This window comes from Lagopus leucura, unplaced genomic scaffold (genome assembly GCF_019238085.1).
Source record: "Lagopus leucura isolate 7727_CA_CO unplaced genomic scaffold, USGS_WTPT01 Super-Scaffold_741, whole genome shotgun sequence".
Lineage (NCBI taxonomy): Eukaryota > Metazoa > Chordata > Aves > Galliformes > Phasianidae > Lagopus > Lagopus leucura.
Window position 1 is genome coordinate 2,230,643 of NW_024962256.1, and position 17,263 is coordinate 2,247,905.

The 17,263-nt window shown below is 38.5% G+C and overlaps 1 protein-coding gene across 1 annotated transcript in view; it reads right to left on the minus strand.

Annotated features, from left to right (window-relative positions):
- Window positions 1–17,263, minus strand: part of LOC122175874 (VPS10 domain-containing receptor SorCS1-like) — a 268,752-nt gene that overhangs the window by 167,476 nt on the left and 84,013 nt on the right. The window contains exon 2 of the mRNA XM_042863898.1: window positions 13,697–13,764. Within this exon, the coding sequence (XP_042719832.1) occupies window positions 13,697–13,764 (68 nt within the window). The remainder of the gene's footprint in view (window positions 1–13,696; window positions 13,765–17,263) is intronic.

Consider the following 17,263-nt stretch of genomic DNA (forward strand, 5'->3'; position numbering starts at 1 on the left):
AAACCACACAGTGGGTGTAGCTGGTGACTTAAAAAAAAAAAAAAATACAACTATACACATCCACTATCGAAGCCATGAAGCAATGAGAGGCCACGTCACTTTGCTCTAGGGGAGCAGGACGTGGGCTCGCTCAGTGTAGGATGCCTGAGGATTTCTTCTCCTCTGTCTCCCAGAGAAGATGCAACGATTCCAGTAACATATCAGCAAGGATAGCTGCTTTTGCTCTTCATCAATCAAGTTTTCCCACATGCAACCACCTAATTTCTTTGATACAGTACAGCAGTTGCCAGACATTGAAGTATAAGAAATCCTTTATCCTGAGTCAAATTCTTCCTTAGAGTTTACCTCTGCCTTAGCATCTCCAATCTGTTAGACAATAAGCTGATGCATACTACCAAGGCATGTGAGCTTGATGCTCCATGAATCCCTATCTGTTCGATAACCTTGATCATTAACTTCAGCCCCTACTCATAACACTTCAAAATTTCACTAAATCAGGTGACAACAGCAAATGGTTTAAACTCATCCCAGGCAGCAGACAGAGTCATTGCCTGAAGTGCCAGCAGCTCTGCCTTCCCCATTGGTGAGCACTGGGCTCACTGTTGTATGCATTTGACTTACTAGATTTTCAGATGCAACAGTCCTGTTTTTACAGTAGGTGTGTAACTCATAGGTACCCAAATAAACAGAAAAGAACATATCATTTTACAAATGCCGATTTGGTTTATAAGAACTATTTTGCATTTACAGATAGCACAAAAGAAAGCAGAAAATTTCTTTCAGATAGGAAAAACTGGCGATGAGCCTGAGCCAAATCTTATTGAATTCTACATCAAAACTTTCCACAAACTTAATGACAGTTCACAAGAGATTCTAATTGTCATATATAATTAACTAGAAGGATATTAGGAGTTCTAGGACTGAGAAGTCATATTTATGACATATCTACATTTGGCAAAGTACCAGGCTTATAAATACAGTATGTAGCTTTCAAACCAGCACTTACACTTCTTGAAAATAATGACGTTCATCAAAGGACAGAAGTAGGGAGACCAGAGAAGCATTTTGGAGAAGAAATGAAGGGATAAACATGAGTAGGAGAACTAGACAGCAATGCCCAGTGAGATGCTAAGGTACGTACATGACTGTTAAAAGTGTAGACCAAATACATACATATATATTTTAAAAGCATCTGAGAAATTGCTGATGTAATCAGTATTCTCCTCCCACTTTTTGAATGGATTTGAGCTCATTAAATACAGCTGGAAGACACTGGCTCCCATATGCAATAAAACAGGACCAGAATGAACAGAATTATGCAACCAGTTCTATACAACATCTCATGTGCATTCTCCCCATATACCAGACTGAGCTATAGCCTATGTAGCGTTTTCCAGTTAACAGAATCTACCATCAAGAGTAGATCTTCAAAGCCCTTAACAGAGGGCTCAATGCTTTAAGAAGTTATGGGCAAAATAGGGAAAGTGAATGCTGGTATCATTCCATGTGTGATGTTACCTGTAAACACTGCTAGTAGTAACTATGTGATTCACCTTCCCCTCAACCTTCTTCTTTTTCCACCAACAAAATTTTACAGCCAGTGAAAGCTGACTCATCTTACCAGACTCCAAATCTCCTGCAGAAGCTAAGGCTGCCTTTCTGATATTCTCAGGACAGCAAGATCACAGCTTGCTAGAACTCTGTCTCTGTTTCTACCTTTCAGAACAGTATTTCTACTAGTATTTTTGTGAGGCTATTTCTTGAGAAGTCAAATTTCTCAAACCAGAAAGGAGGTAGATTCAATTCTCTCTACATCACGTTCAACCAGAAGAAGGCAGGACTATCATCATTACATACATTTAGAAATCTAAACCAACAAGGTCCTTACTATGAGTTCAGACACATTAATTAAACAGGAGTCCCTGCTGCATTGGGTCATGTGTCCCAAGCAGTGGGATCTTTAGTCAAGGTCATTGCTAACACTCTGAAAAGAAATATTTCTGGGGATAGTAGGAATAACATGGACAACCTGAAAATGCTATAGCGATCAAGACATACAGGACCACCAACTTAGCCCATGGTATGACATTTTCCAGTAAGCAGCATGTTACAAAATCTATACAAGTTCACCAAAGAACCAAAATTCTTTCTTATTAATCACTGGAGCTTTCCAAAGCCTTCCTTTTTAATTACTCCATTCTTTAAATGGATAATGCAATGCTTAAGAGCAATCAGTAAAACTCAAAGACATTCTGTTTTGCACCTCCATATGGAGCTTCTGGCCCTAAAGGCTACAAACAAGTGCAAATTTATAGTCATTTACTTATTTTTTTCCTTTTACTCCCATAGGGCACTCTATCTAACATGGCAAGTGGCAAATAAATTTCAGAAGATAAAACACAGATGATGGAATTTGCTTTCATCACGCAGCAGGACATGACATACATAAAGAAGTGTACGGAAAATGAACTGGATAGCTAAAAGGCACAGAAATTTTCTCACTTCTCAAGCACTAATTCAGCCCTCACTTTTTAGCTGTCCACAGTATCAAATGTTAAAAGTTTGTATTCGTTCAAATGCCAGATAAGTTCAGAGGAGGAAGAACACCCCCCCCCCCCCAAAATGTACTCAAAAAAGGCTATTAAGGACCTCAACTTGATATTTGTTGTTTTAGAAATGCACCACCCAATGCCTCACCGTGCTCACATCCACTGTTTGGTCTCCATTCAGCAAACACCAATGTACGTCAATAGATGTCATCTTTTTTCCGCATGGAGAAATTCAGTGATACACCTTTGCTTCATATACATGTCCATATCAAACACCATTCTGTCAAATGGCCCCTCTGTTGTCATCTCTCTCTCACATGGCAACAAAATGTAACAGAATCTTGGTGGAAAGTTTCAATCTCTATTGCCATACTACCAACATCCACTTTGGACATCGTGGGCCAATATCATGACATAGGAAGTACTTCTTTCAGAGCAGCCCTTGTAGAAATTAAAGACATTTTAATTGCGATCTGCATGTGCACACACAAAACAGTTCTGGTATGTTGAACTTCCCTCCCCTGCAAAAAGCTCACTTTCAAATAGTTTGTTTCAGAGGCAGCAGTAATAAGCTGAAGAATAGGTCAGAAGTCACAGGATCAGGAACACACCACAGTAACTTTGTTAGGAGACATCCATTCCTCAGTGAAGTTCAGCTTTCTTTGTAGAGAAGCAGATAAAGCTCAATACAGTTGGTGCATCATCTCTGGTGAAGAAACACTCTAAGCAAGGGACCAGAAGCCCTAACCAATATTTGAGGACTTACAGCAATCCATACATATGAAACTAAACTGCTATATCTCTATGCAAGTTTGTTGGTTTTTTTTTTTAAAGAAATTTAAACAGCAATTCTGCTAATCAACAACCTTTGTTTACTCTGAGAATCTCACTCCATCTACTTTCTAAAGGAATTGAGTCAGCAGCTTCTGAAACAATAAAGAGCATTTGAATGTAAGAGAAGCCAACTGACAAACCCAATGGCTTTTTAATGGTGTTAATAGAGGGGATGGACAATGAAATTACACTTATTACAAGAATGACCATTATTTTCTAATGGGACAAAGATTAAATAGTCTTTATAGCTGCACTTACTGTATTTTCAACCACCTTTTCTGTTTACTCTGCGTTTTGATGACATTATATAGCTAAGCAGTAATAGCTATCAAAACAACACCAACAGTAAGAAAAACCTAACAATAAGGCTGATGCTACTTTAATTCCTACAGACAGAAGTCGCTTACAGAGCAGATCAAACACCAGTGGAGTGTGGTGTTTGACTCAAGTCGGTGAAGTAATAGCAGCTTCAACTAGATGAAGAGCTGATTTCCCATGCACGTTTTCTAAACTTTACTATGTCTTCACTACAAAAAAAGAGATTTCTACCCCAGCTTCAACACTTTTCATGTTTTGCTCACTTTATTTCATCACTCATCACACATTTCCTTTTCTTTATTTCACCTACCAAAATACTATTCATATAAATACACATCGAACTGCTCACCTGTGATTTCAAGTATTTGTTATGATGCATGACCTTAAGGGGAGACATTTAATGTTAAGACCTCTTAGGATATTCTGAGACTAGAGTGTATTAACACGTTTTAAGATTAGCAGCTTCAGATCTGTTGTAATATTTTGCATCTATTCTTTAATTCAAATTAGCACTTCACCATGCAAGCCTTGTGCTGCATTGAATCATTTGGAATAGAAAATGTAAAACAGTAACGTAAAATTATTTTACGATAATGGAAATGAGCAAATTTAGGTATGAGATGCAACTACATTACAGTAGCATCACTTGTAATGTAAAAATTCACCTATATAGGGTCCTGTGCTACCATAAAAATATCAAGGTGGACATTTTGTGTCAGCACAGAAGTGAGTTTTAGCTCACATTATCTCTGATGATGTCAGAACAGACATCTACTAAGAACAGACGTCTGCATAAGACTTCAAGAAACAAGAATCCATATTTCCCTTAAATACTATCAGAGCCTTCAAAAGTTGGGATTCTCTGACTTCCTGGGACACAGATGGCATCTTTAGTAGCCATGTTTAGGTTGTTTCTGCTGCACAGAAACATCCTCGACAGAACGACACATTGTTGAACCTTCAATTTCTCTTTCAATTCTGTCCAGAAATTCCATAATGCTTGCAGAGAGGAGTTAGAAATTACATATTGTCACAAAGTCTATCAATCCAAATCAGAATCATAAACATCATCTAGTTTTAATTTCATTATAAATTCAACTCCTGTCTTCCTAGTTTATATATTCAGCAATCAAAACAGTCTATTTTAGCCTCTTCACAACAGGACATGATGCTTGGTTCCCTGCCTATTCTAACTCCTACACATTCCCTGATCATAGCTCTTCATTGTACTGAATACAGTATGGTTAAGTAAACCCGTCAGCCCTTATCCTACTATTATGCTTTGTTGGACTAAAATTTCTTAAGGTCAGCCTGGCTCACTAACCAATCCATTTGATCACTGTGACAATCTCAAGTCACAGCAATTCACTACACTGCTTGTCACAAAATTTGGAAATTACACTAGTAGGATTTATTACCACACTAATTATACAAATATCCTATACCACTCTACCTTGCAGAATGCCATTAGAAATGCCTTGCAAGGAGAAAACTCCTCACAGATGACTTTTGAATTTGCTGATTCTTGATTATGCCAAATATTTATCTTCCGATTACCACAAACCCAGGTAGTGTCCTGTTCTCTGAACTATGCAGCTCTCTTGTATCACAGTAAGTTCATTCATACTTCTACTCACTCAGATCACAAACTGGCCTGATTATCTCACATAGAAACACTAAGAAATAAAATTCCCATCCTGAATCCAGGACCCTCCTGCCTCAATCAAACAAATTACTGTATTGGGGAAGAAAAATCAGGAGATCAAAAATAACTCATCCAGTTCTGTTAAGATTGCTTTTGGCTTTCAAATTGCTGTCGTGAATCATCTTAATAAAGCACTTAGGGAAATAAATCAAAAACTATTAAGACACTCGTGACATCACACTTGCTTTGAGTAACATCCATATCTTGAATTTACAGTACATATGTGCTGAGTAGGTGGTGTAGTTTAAAGAAAAAATAGAAGAAAAATGTATTGGCTTCTTCCTCCTTTGGCTCCTTTAACAGAGATAAAGCACTGGGACTGTAATGAGCTTTTCTTACAAAAGAGCCAGCATTGTGAAAGCTGTTAACATACAATGAGAGATTACAAAGAATAAGACCATTTACCTTTGAAAAGGGAATACTTAGAAGGGAAATTTACCGAGGTCTTTAAGTTTCTTTCTTACCACCTCCATCGTGACTAGCCTTTAAATTTTATGCTGCCTCATAACAAGAGAGCACATCGTCACTTGAGCATTGGCAAGGAAGCAGAGAAATGATATTTCCACAATGCCTGTAGTCAGCACACACTGCTCGCAGCAAAAAGAGGTCAGTCTCACAGACCACAGTTGTGCTTACCGGAAAGGACCGATAATTTAATAGCCTATAATACATATTTTAAAACAGTTACTCATGTTAATGTGGCATGTCTTCAAAATTCACGCTTCAGGGCATAAGCTGATTTCTGTAGTAGGGCAAGAAAAAAAATTATCCCGAAGATAGTAGGATTCATATCAAGAGTTTAACACTGATAATAGCTGGCATTTGTTGGGCGGTGCCAGAGGCAGGCTAGGGAAGATAGCAGAGCACCTCTGAAAATGTAGAAAATTCATTTGGAGGAAGACTTCTGCAAATGCTTCACATTACCTACTCTGTACTAAAAAAGGGTGTTGCTACCATGGAGAGAGAAGGATAAATGCTTTGATTTTGCCTTCCTCATATCTCAGAAACTACAAGATCAAAGCAGCTGAAGATATAAAAACTATTAGGAAAATAAAGATGTTTCATTTATTCATAAAGAAGAAATGATATAACCGTGATTCTCAGAGATTTTGCTTTGCTGCTGCCTTTAGTGTTTCTTTCATTTAGTAGCTCTTTCCTGCAATGCTGCACAGACCACAGTCATAAATCCACTTCTGTGTTGATGTCCCTTTCCTGGAAAAAGGAAACAGACTGTCTATCAGGAGTGCTATTGAATCTCACTTCTTTCTACTCTTCTGCAAGTATTAGCTTCTCTTAGAGGAGAACCCAAATTAACAATGTCATACTTTGGTCCAAAGATGTTGATCGACACAGATCTCCAAGAGTCTCTCAAAGCTCTGTACATTGCTGGATGCAAAGACTTCAGAGGTTTGTCTTGCTAATGAGCCTTGCCTTCAGTAGTAAAAAAAAAGGCTGTTTATGGAGGTATCCACCTCATTTCAACTCCCTTCCCATTCTCTCCTGGTTTGCTTTCCTAGCCAAGATAGGCAAATCTGTATATCAGTTGAAGACTTTCAGTATTCTTTTCACCAAGTGAAAAATCAGGAAGTTAGCCTTTCTCTCACCACCAAAAAAAAAACAAAACCAGATGTGATCATGAACAGTCACTTGGTTCTAGGACCTCAGGTTTTAAGGAAGAACAGAAGGGAATAAACAGGAATCCATACAGATATGAACATAGATATAGAGTAGATTAAAGAAATCAAAATAAAAGGCCACTTCCAAGGAAATCACCCAGTTTTCGTGTAAAGAGCATCAGTTAATGCAACGCACTCAGAACTAGGTGCCTATTTAAATATGAATTTTTACAGTACATTTTGTCCAGATGTTTTACTACTACTTCCAAGAGAGACCTACAGACTCATCTGGCTCCTTTTGTATTAATAAGCAGCTTTCAGTGTTTGTCTCTGTAACTCCCAGGGCACAGGTTCACAAGTATTTGATACCTGGATCTGAAGACCCCAGAGCTAGTATAGAAAGCATTAAACATAGCTGTAAGTAAGCTCAAAACCAAATATATTATTTTTCCAATAAGTGAAGACTCTGAAAAGGCGACTACAATTTTACACAGCTTCTCAAAAAGAAATGTGTGTGCAGTGGGAAGCAGAAAAAAATAAATTAGAACATGAGGGGTGTTTTGCTCCCTGCTTCTAAACCAGTAACTACAGCACCATTTCTTTGTTCTGTCTTATCAGCTCCAGTCTAGCTTGTTTGCATTTATTACACAGCCACAACTAATGGATGCATCTCACAGATCAATTTACAATTATTTTTTTTTTAACTGTGTCATTTTCAGAAACAAGTACAGTCTGGGAAACAGGTGTGCAAGTTAATCTTCTAATCTACAGAGGAATAACAAACTGCATTTGAACATTATGTCTATAAAACAGCACGAACTTTGTGCATCTGTTATTTACAGTATATTGATAATATATGTCAGAATTAATATTCATTATCTTGATTTACATGTTTTTCACAAAGAAAATGGATTGGTATTCTTCTGATTTACTTGACAGCACTCCTACATTTCATGACTGGCTGCAATAGAGAACACATTTCTAATATGCTTAATAAATTTGCATTGTCATTAATATGGAATGTTTTATACATTCAGACCAGGCAATGAGGAACACATCTCTAAATCCTCCACTGAATACAATCCTTCAAAATACCAGGGCATGACTCTTCATGCTGTGTCAATGCATAAGTTATTTGACATTGATTTGATAAAATAAATACAGAACTTAAGCCACAAAGTGCAAGGGATATCCTAGCTCTCTCCTTCCAGGAGGGTAAGAATATAGATGATTTCAACGGGATGCTGCTGACTTAGGAATATTAAAGCACTTGCTGTCAGTTGTTTAAGTGTTTTGCTGCTTGTTTGTTTTTTAAATGTTTTTCCCTTTCTCCAGCTTTATTGGAATTTGTTTTGATAGTCGCCAAACTTTTCTGGGATGTTTTCCCTGCTAACTACAGGAGTTGACTGCACTAGGAGGCTTTATTAGTGTAAGCCACCAGGGTAAAATAAACAGTTGTGATAAAAAACGATAGCTGTGGAAACTGCCAAGTCCCTTGGGTCCTGCTGGCTGAATAGTATCCCATCCCACAAGGCTGCACGCAGCTCCACATTCAGTGTATGAAATCCACATTCTAAGCTTGCATCCAGCACAGCCAGATCTCCCGCTGTGATCAAACCGTAAAAAGATACTGCATCTTATGTGAATAGCTGAGAGTGCAGACATTTTTCCCTTCCTTCACAGATGCCCTCCAGCACTTATACACACAGAACAGCCAGTGGTTCATATGTTTGCAGGAGCAAAAATGAAAACAAACAAAAACAGACAAAGAAGTGTCATTGTTCCACAGTTAACATTTCACTAAATGCTCATGGAAGATAAGGTAGTAGCATTTATCAACACTGAGCAACTAGAACAACGTATTTATGGATAAAAGCATTTCAAATAGTCCTTTTCATATTCCTCTTTCCCACAATACTGCTTGTTAAAATGGACTTAATGACTTCTCTTTCCCCATTTTGTCAGTTCTACATGTACGTATTTGGTTCTCCTCTATTCCACCTAAAAGAACTTAATCTGCCATTTCAGAGCATGCTGTGTCACTAAATTGTAGGTTATGACCTTATTAATGTGGCTCAGCAGGTAGAAAATAAGCCTGCACGGAGAAGAGCCCATTTGCAAAACAGAAGCAAGGAAACATCATACAAAGTGCAGGAGGACAACAGAGTAACAGACTTCTCCTCGAGATTACCTTCAAAGGGAGAAGGTACTGCTAACCTTTCAAGTATCCCACTCTAAGAACTCTCTAGTCCAGAGAAAGAAAATTACATACTAATGCAAAACTATCTCCATTAATAAGTGTTTTCACCAAAACACTTTCCTGCATGACAATGACTACAAGACTACTCATCATACAGAGCTAACACTGATGGTACTTAAACGTTATGTCTGCTTTTACCTATCACCTTGTCTTCAGCAATAGCTGACAGCAGTAGAGAACAGGAACATAATTAGGATATAGCCTTAATTCTCTACAAACACATTGCTTACAATTCCTGAGTGAAAGATAGTGTCTTTGCATTCAACTCAGTGAATTCTTTATTTCATCAAGCAGAGCCATGAAAGAAATAAAGGTTATTCCTATACCTACAAGTGGCAATGCTCTAAGGTATCTGTTTCTTTGCTGGCTTACATATCAAGTCCATCTTCTTGAAGTCCTTGAATGGATAGAATTGCAGGATGATGTGCTTTATGTATCCCTTGCTTTCTATATGGGAAGTTAAAGCCAGATCTATATGAGGCATGAATCTTTTCTAGAATCCTTGAGCTTTCCTTATGGCATACATGTAAAAGCTTCCGTATTGCAGGAACCAGGAGCAGTACAGTACAAGTTGGAAGTGTTAAGCTCAAGGACAGTGTTGGAGTGTAGAAATACCACCAATAGCAGCCAGAACAAGCAGAGCAACAGATACATGTTTAGAGCATAACTGTTTGCAAGCCAAGCAAACCCTACATCTTCCTACTTTCTGGATGAAAAGTTTAAATTGCTGCTACTTTCTAAAGAAATATCAAACACGACATGAAAGGAAGGAAGCAAATAGCAGCACGTATTGCTTGTCAGCCACTAAAGATCCTAATAGAAAGGGTCCTACATATCTCTCAAGAACATCATGTTTATACAAAAAAAAAAAAAAATTAGTCTTCTCCAGCTTGTCTGCAGCTCATGGACACCATAGTCACTGTTCTGGCATTTTTATTAATTGGAAATGTATGCTTATCTTACTCTAGTGGTAAAAAACCGCATCTCCTAACTCTCACAGCTTAATCCTTTTTGCAATCTGAGAGATACCTACGACAGAAAGAGAAATAAACCCAGTACAGTCGGTTAATTGCTCAGTGACAGATAATCTTTTCTCCTTTCTGTTTTCCTCCTCTTCTATAAAAAGAATAGCAAATGTAAATAAAAGTCTTTCATCTAAAATGCTGGAAGAAGTATGTCAAGATAACACCATAATTAAAGTCAGGCACAGCCATATACAAAGCTTCATTTGCCATATACAGAAGTAACAGCTCACTTGCCACCCAAAGCCTGGCAAGCTTCTGAGCTTCAGTACTCAAGAAGATAGTAAAGATTCTGTTTCTTTCCGATGCTATATTTCATCCCTTTATGTCTGTCACAAGTGGTCTCTTAATTCATGGGTCGTTTCAGAAGGACAATTTCCTTCCATTAGCACTGCAGCCAGCTGTAGCTAAACTGGCTGAAAAATTGTAAAGAAATGCCATTCTAGCAGGTGGTAGTACGTTTACACGTAACACAAATTCATATCTTGTACACAATGGCATGGCTACGTTATAGATGGTTACAGTTTCATCAGTCACAAAACTGCTTAAATCACCCAACAATGACAGATGCACTTATAATCAGCTATAGCACAAATGACTTGTGTCTGTGACATGCTACTAAACAGCCCCTCATTATTCATCAGCCTTTGGAGAACATGCTTTCCACAGGAGGTGAGAGTGGTATTTCTTTGTCATGTACTCAAGGTAGAGATTTCTCTTCAGTGGTGAGAACATGCAGAATATGTCTTTTTCCTCAGAAACAGAGCTCTTGACATCAGAAATCAAACCAGACATGAAATCATGATTTCTTCTATTCCTCAGCATCAAAGCTAGAGGGAAGAAATAAATTGAAGTATAAGATACGTTTCTGCCTTTCACTCAATTCAATTTTTCTACCCTTTTGAAGCAAGCAAGGAGATGTAAATTAACACATCACTTAAGCAGCCAGGAGGTGCAATGGCTAATAACCTCTCTGTCAGGTGAATTAAATAATAAGACATGCCCATTCAGTCATTTCTTTCCATCATACTAAGAACAGAGAAGCTGTCAGGGGATCTTCAGAAGGTTATTTATTACTGATCCAAATACATATCTGCATGGTGAGCAGGGATCTAGCTGCAGAGCCAGTCGCAGGACAGAGCACAGCATAAACACCCACAGCTGACGTAAGGCAGCAGGACTCAGTTAAGAGAATGAAGCATGCTGGTGAGCGACAGTCAGAGCAGCCACAAGAACCAAAGAGCCAATGAAGAATAATAATGGAGCACTGCAGAGAAACACTCGTGGGTTTTAGCCATCCTGGTTCTCCTCTGACATCTCCTAGAGAAAAGTCTTTCTCCAGGGACTCTGGATGATTGGCCACATAGCTGTAAACAAGTTCTGGCAAGCGACAGATACCAAGTAAAACTAGAGCTGATGAGTTCAAAACAAGCCAAGAGTTCCTCAAATCCACAATATTCTTTGCTCCAAAATGTCACAAGTGCTAAAAGTTTTAAGAACACTGATGAAGATACTAAGGAAGTTAGTTCATACCAGTAAAGTTTCACAGTGGTAAATATTTCTTGAAACTATTAAAAAAAATGAAACAATTTACATACCAAATAAAAATACACTGATATATTAATAATAAAATATTCAGATAGATCTTAAACCAAAGGGCGAGGAAGGACCTGAAATTTCAACACTATGAATGAAGGCTGGGAGAATACAAGGAACCGTCAGATATGAAAACCCCGTTTGTATATTCTCTCTTAGATTGCTTTTGGGCAACAAGATACTAGGTTAGAGAAAATATAGCTTTTCTTATGTCATTTTCTGATATTAAGGAAGTCCAAAGTCCAATAAAGTGCTCTACACTCACTAGCTGTAGGTTTGCTACACAGACAAACTTCCAGATGCTGGTATCACAGAATCGCAGAATCGTAGCGGTTGGAAGGGACCTCCAGAGATCGAGTCCAACCCCCTGCCAAAGCAGGTTCCAGGTATATCCTTCAGTGACATCTGCACATCTGCCCCTTTCAAACATGGTAAAATTCAAACTTCACAGACATTAGTTATGAAACAGGAAACAGCATAAGCTCATTGGCAAGACTTTTTGCCCACGTTCATGCATCACTTCTAGCGTTACTTTCTCCACTCTGATATGGCTGTTCTGTTTTCAGTCCTAAACCAGAACCTCATCACAATTCTGCACTGCATCACAAGAGAAAAATAATTTTTTAGCACTGTCAGCAATGGAGAAGGATGTGTCTCCACAGAGTGAAACACCACGCTCTCCTCAATGACTAATTTTTCAGGGAGAAATGGCTGAGGGTAGTTAGAGGAAATAAATAACATATTGCATTTATGAATTTTACTTTTTGAAATCATTGTGACACCTCACCATGCATATCAGACAAGGCAAAGGGCAGTAGAGACAATATGATCCTTTTTGACCTCAAGCCCTACCAGCAATTTATACAAAATAGGAAGGTCTAATTATCTCCATAGCACAACAAGAAATAATTTAATCAGCATCACAAAATGCTAATCATTCCGCATGTTTCTATTGCTAGAAAGAAAATCCTACAAGTTTTGCTATTTCATCAGTTGGGAGAGAAACAGTAGTCAGTCCACCTCCATCAACAGCCTTTATAAAATCTCCCCAGACTGCCCAGCAATGCTTTGTAAATCAAACCACAAGATAAATTTCCCTTTACCTATTATGGCTCTTGACGCTTCCACAAGAACTATGAAGTAAACACAACTTAGATCCATTTTTCAGATACATAAAAAAACAAATACCGTCTGCCCTCACTGGATCCAAATAACACCATAGAGAAATAGACCACAAGAAAATCCTTGCCTTTGGTTCAGAGTGCAGGATATGTCTTAAAGTCATTGAAGTATCAAGGCATCCCTTTACAAATCACTATAACAGACAGAATCACACAGATTGAAATCCATTGAAATCTGGTACTAATACTACAAGTTCTGAATAAAGACCTGTGATACTCATTTGAGCCCACTTTAATCACAAATAGTTTCCCAGTCTTAGCAGTACTGACTTTTCAGAAGTATCATTTGGGCAGTAGACAGCCATAAGGTTCTTCATAATAAACAAGGACATAAGCTTGAGTTCTTCTAAAAATAAACCAACTGATAAATTTTAGTCTGAATAAGACAAAAAAGGGGAAATCAAATGAGAGCAGGTTCGTGAAATATGTTATCTGTTTGAAAAAAAAAATCAAAACTTCAGCTTCTTCATCTTCAAGTACAAAATAAAAGAAAGAGAGGTTAACTACAAACCTTCCAGCAAATTTTTAAAAAATCCAATTAAATAAAAGAATTGTATCAGACTGCTCCTATTTAAAAGGTAAGATAGTAATTATTAACTCAGTTTATCTCCATACCTCCAAAGAGAGCTCTCTGTGATGCTTCCCAGGTTGTAGTCATATAGCTTTGTCAGAATTAGAATCACCTGAAGGCAAAAGAAGAAATTATGGTTAGTCTCAAACAATTATAAACTTACAGAAGTGAAATGACCCCAGGGAGGACTTAAGATTCCTTTAATGGGTGTTTAAAATAACTGACTTAATTGTTATAAGTATTTGCCCAAACTGACACAGGAAGTACTCACAGACAAACTGTTGCAGAATACAAGGTGATTTCTGCTTCCTGTGGTACACTGCTTTCTATTCTGTTTGGTAAGAACTGAAATTATTCATCGATTTCACAACTGTGCATGGATACAACCCACTGGTCTGACTTCAAACTACTTTTGCTTCGGCAGGTAATTAAAAAAAAAATAGGCAAATGATCATCCAACTGTGGCTAGGGAGACTTAGGCTAGATATCAGGAAAGGATCTCCATGAGCAAATATCATCACTGGTATAGGCCACCCAGAATATCTGCAGAGCCTCTATGCTTGGAGGCTGACAAAATAATTGGACAAAATCATGGCTGACATTATCCACAGCTGGTGATAACTGTGCTTTGAGGATGAGATCGAACTAGAGACTCTCAAGTGTCTCTAATAAGCAACATTTCTATGACTTTGGTGAAGTCATAGACAGAATGGAAACACTTCCAGGTTTAGGAGTTTTATTAGCTCTTTTCATAAACAGTTTTTCCCTTCCTGCCAAAACAGACACTTCTAGAATAAAATTATTTTGCCAGGGGGATGAAGGCAATTTTAGCAAAAAGAATTTCCAGCAAAACATTTTAGCCTGCACTTTTGTTAATGTTCTAATGAACTGACTTTCAAGATGATGGGTTCTTTTAACAAGACCTACATTTGGGACAAACTATCAGACCGTTAGTTTTGCTACTAATTTATTTTGCATTTCTCCCTGCCAGGTCACTGTATATCTTCTCCTCCATTTCCCATTAAAACTGCAGTAAATTGAAGAGGCACAATGCTTCTTATCTGACAAAAACCCTGATTTATATATCTCTATGTTATTATTTTCAGCCTGGGTTCCTAAGAAACAAGGCCTTCAGATGCACATCCCCCCTCTTGACAACTTTCACTTTCATCAGCCAATTTCAACTAATTTGGCAGAGAAATAAAGGACTGGAGGAAATTTAGTCCCTATAATCTCTGTGAAAGCTAGCACCAGCACGGCAGAGGAAAGGAACAGAACTCATCATGGTAAAAGCTGCCCTGCCTTTTACACACCTTGAACCAGTCACATGAGGAACTGGCTCTTACCCAATACATTCAACACGAAAGAAGGATACAGAGAATGTAAGCAAATAGCTGCTGCAAAGAAAAGGTTTAAGGAACAGATTATATACATCCAACAAGCACGTTTCTTCATTTCTACAGCGGTTAAATCCCTCAACGATAGATAAACCAAAGAAAAACTTCTTTACTTTGAGGGTGACAGAACACTTAGCCTACTGCAGGGAACCTGCATTAGAGTGGTGGAACAAGATGACCTTCAGAGGTCCCTTCCAATCCCTACAATTCTGTGTAATCTGCACAAACACAAGTCACATGCAAATGATAAGGGAGACAGGAGAAATAGTTGAAAAAAATAACAGTTTACCGAGACAAGCTCCAGAAAAAAAGCACCCTCCCTTTTTACCTGCTCACTTCCATTTTAATCTCCTGCTTTCTATCTTCCATCATGCCTACTTATTGCTTTACGTCTAAAATGAGATCCTCATCCTGTTACCCACAAATGACTGCCTAGAAACTCAGGCTATTAAAATACAAACCCCAGCAGGCAGAAGACATCTTAGTGACACCATATAAATAAATAGCACCACAGAGAAATGGAGGACATGGAGGAGTGACCCATGGAGGTGCCTAATGCCTGAGATGCACAAGGATTGGCCCTGCAGATATCTGAGCTGAGACCACAGCCCCTGACTCCTTGCAGCTCCAGGCCCAACTCAGCTCTGAGTCCTTTTGTGACTCTAGCTCTATCTCCAAGTTGTTGCATCCTTCACATAGCTCCCTACAAGCCCTGCCACACAGCAGCAAGCTGCCTCCAGATTCTAAGGCCCCTGCAGGTGTGCTGCCCACTGACACCAAGCCTCCCATGACCCCCATGATAACAGTCCCACAACAAAGTGGGAACTGACACAAACATCCCCTTCAAACAGCCTCATGATGACTCCTGCCCTACCCAGAGATCCTGAGGAGAGCTGTTAATGACAGTGCATATAAAAAACCATGTCTCCCTTCTGCTCCATCATCCCTGTAGCTGTCAGAACCCTGACCTAGATGTCCCCTCAGTCCCACAAAACACACCAACACCAGTGCCATGCAGCCAGGAGGTGCCAGCCTGCAGGGTACCTCTTTGAAGGGAAGGCCAATGTGCACAGTGCCAACTGCAGATGGCAGAGCAGCAGCAGTCACATACGTTTTGCAAAGCCAATTAGGGCTTTGTAAGTGCTAAAATTTCAATCTCCTCCCTCCCAGGAATGCTAATTGGTGACAACAAGGCAGCTGCACTCCCAGATCCAGACCACATCACTGCCATCCCTTACTCCTCCAAATGAGTCTCTAAACTCCCTGCTTAACAAATAAATAAAAAATTAAGAGGGAAGAAGGTAAAGGAAGAGGAAAGGGGTGTGAGCATGAAAGCATGCAAGACCTTTCTAAATAACTGCTCTCCTGATGAAAGATAACAGTGAAGTCAGTGAAAAGTTTCAGTGCCAGCAGAATAGAGACCTTCCATATGATGTGGGAATTGCATCTACCTTCAGCTTTCAGACTTCCTTGATCTATGAAGCAGCTGGACAGTTACAGAAATTTGCTTATATCTTTTTCCAAGCCTCATCCTTTCTTGGCACACTCATGCTTTGCTTGCCAGAGGAAATTCAGACTTAAAAGACCAAAGAATATTCCTCACTGAATATTTTGACATCTGGTAGTTTTAGAGGCAGACCTGAAGATATAAGGCACAGAAACTTGGAAGAGAAAATAAGAAATTTCCTCAATCCTTTGCCACTAGTTGAGGTGATCTTGGGAAAAATCACAGAAAAGTCTGAAGAGACACACTTTCCCCACCTGTAATCCCAAGAATTAGAATTAAGCCTACTTTTATGGATTAATAAAATCAGCAATATGCAATTACACTAGCGTCAAACAGATTTACTTGCCATAAGTTACACATTTTGACTTTTTCTCCCCAGCTTTGAGGGAAAGTCACAGATCTCCAAATTTTCAGGAAAGAAAATTTAATTGAGAATTTCAATTTCCTCATTTGAAACAAAGTGTAATCGATATCCCCAAAAGAATATGATAAAAATTCAAACAAGTGGCAAAAAAGAAAACTCAAAATTTTCCACCTCCTGAGAGCTGACATCTTTCTTGTTCTTTCAGTGAAATCCACATCATCTCAGAGTACTGTATGTTCTCCTGTACTAATTTGTGAAAAATTGTATTTCATCATGCTTTTCTTTATATATAGCTCTGTGAGAATCCTTCTTAGTTTTTTTTTTGGCTCAAAGCTTGCTTCCT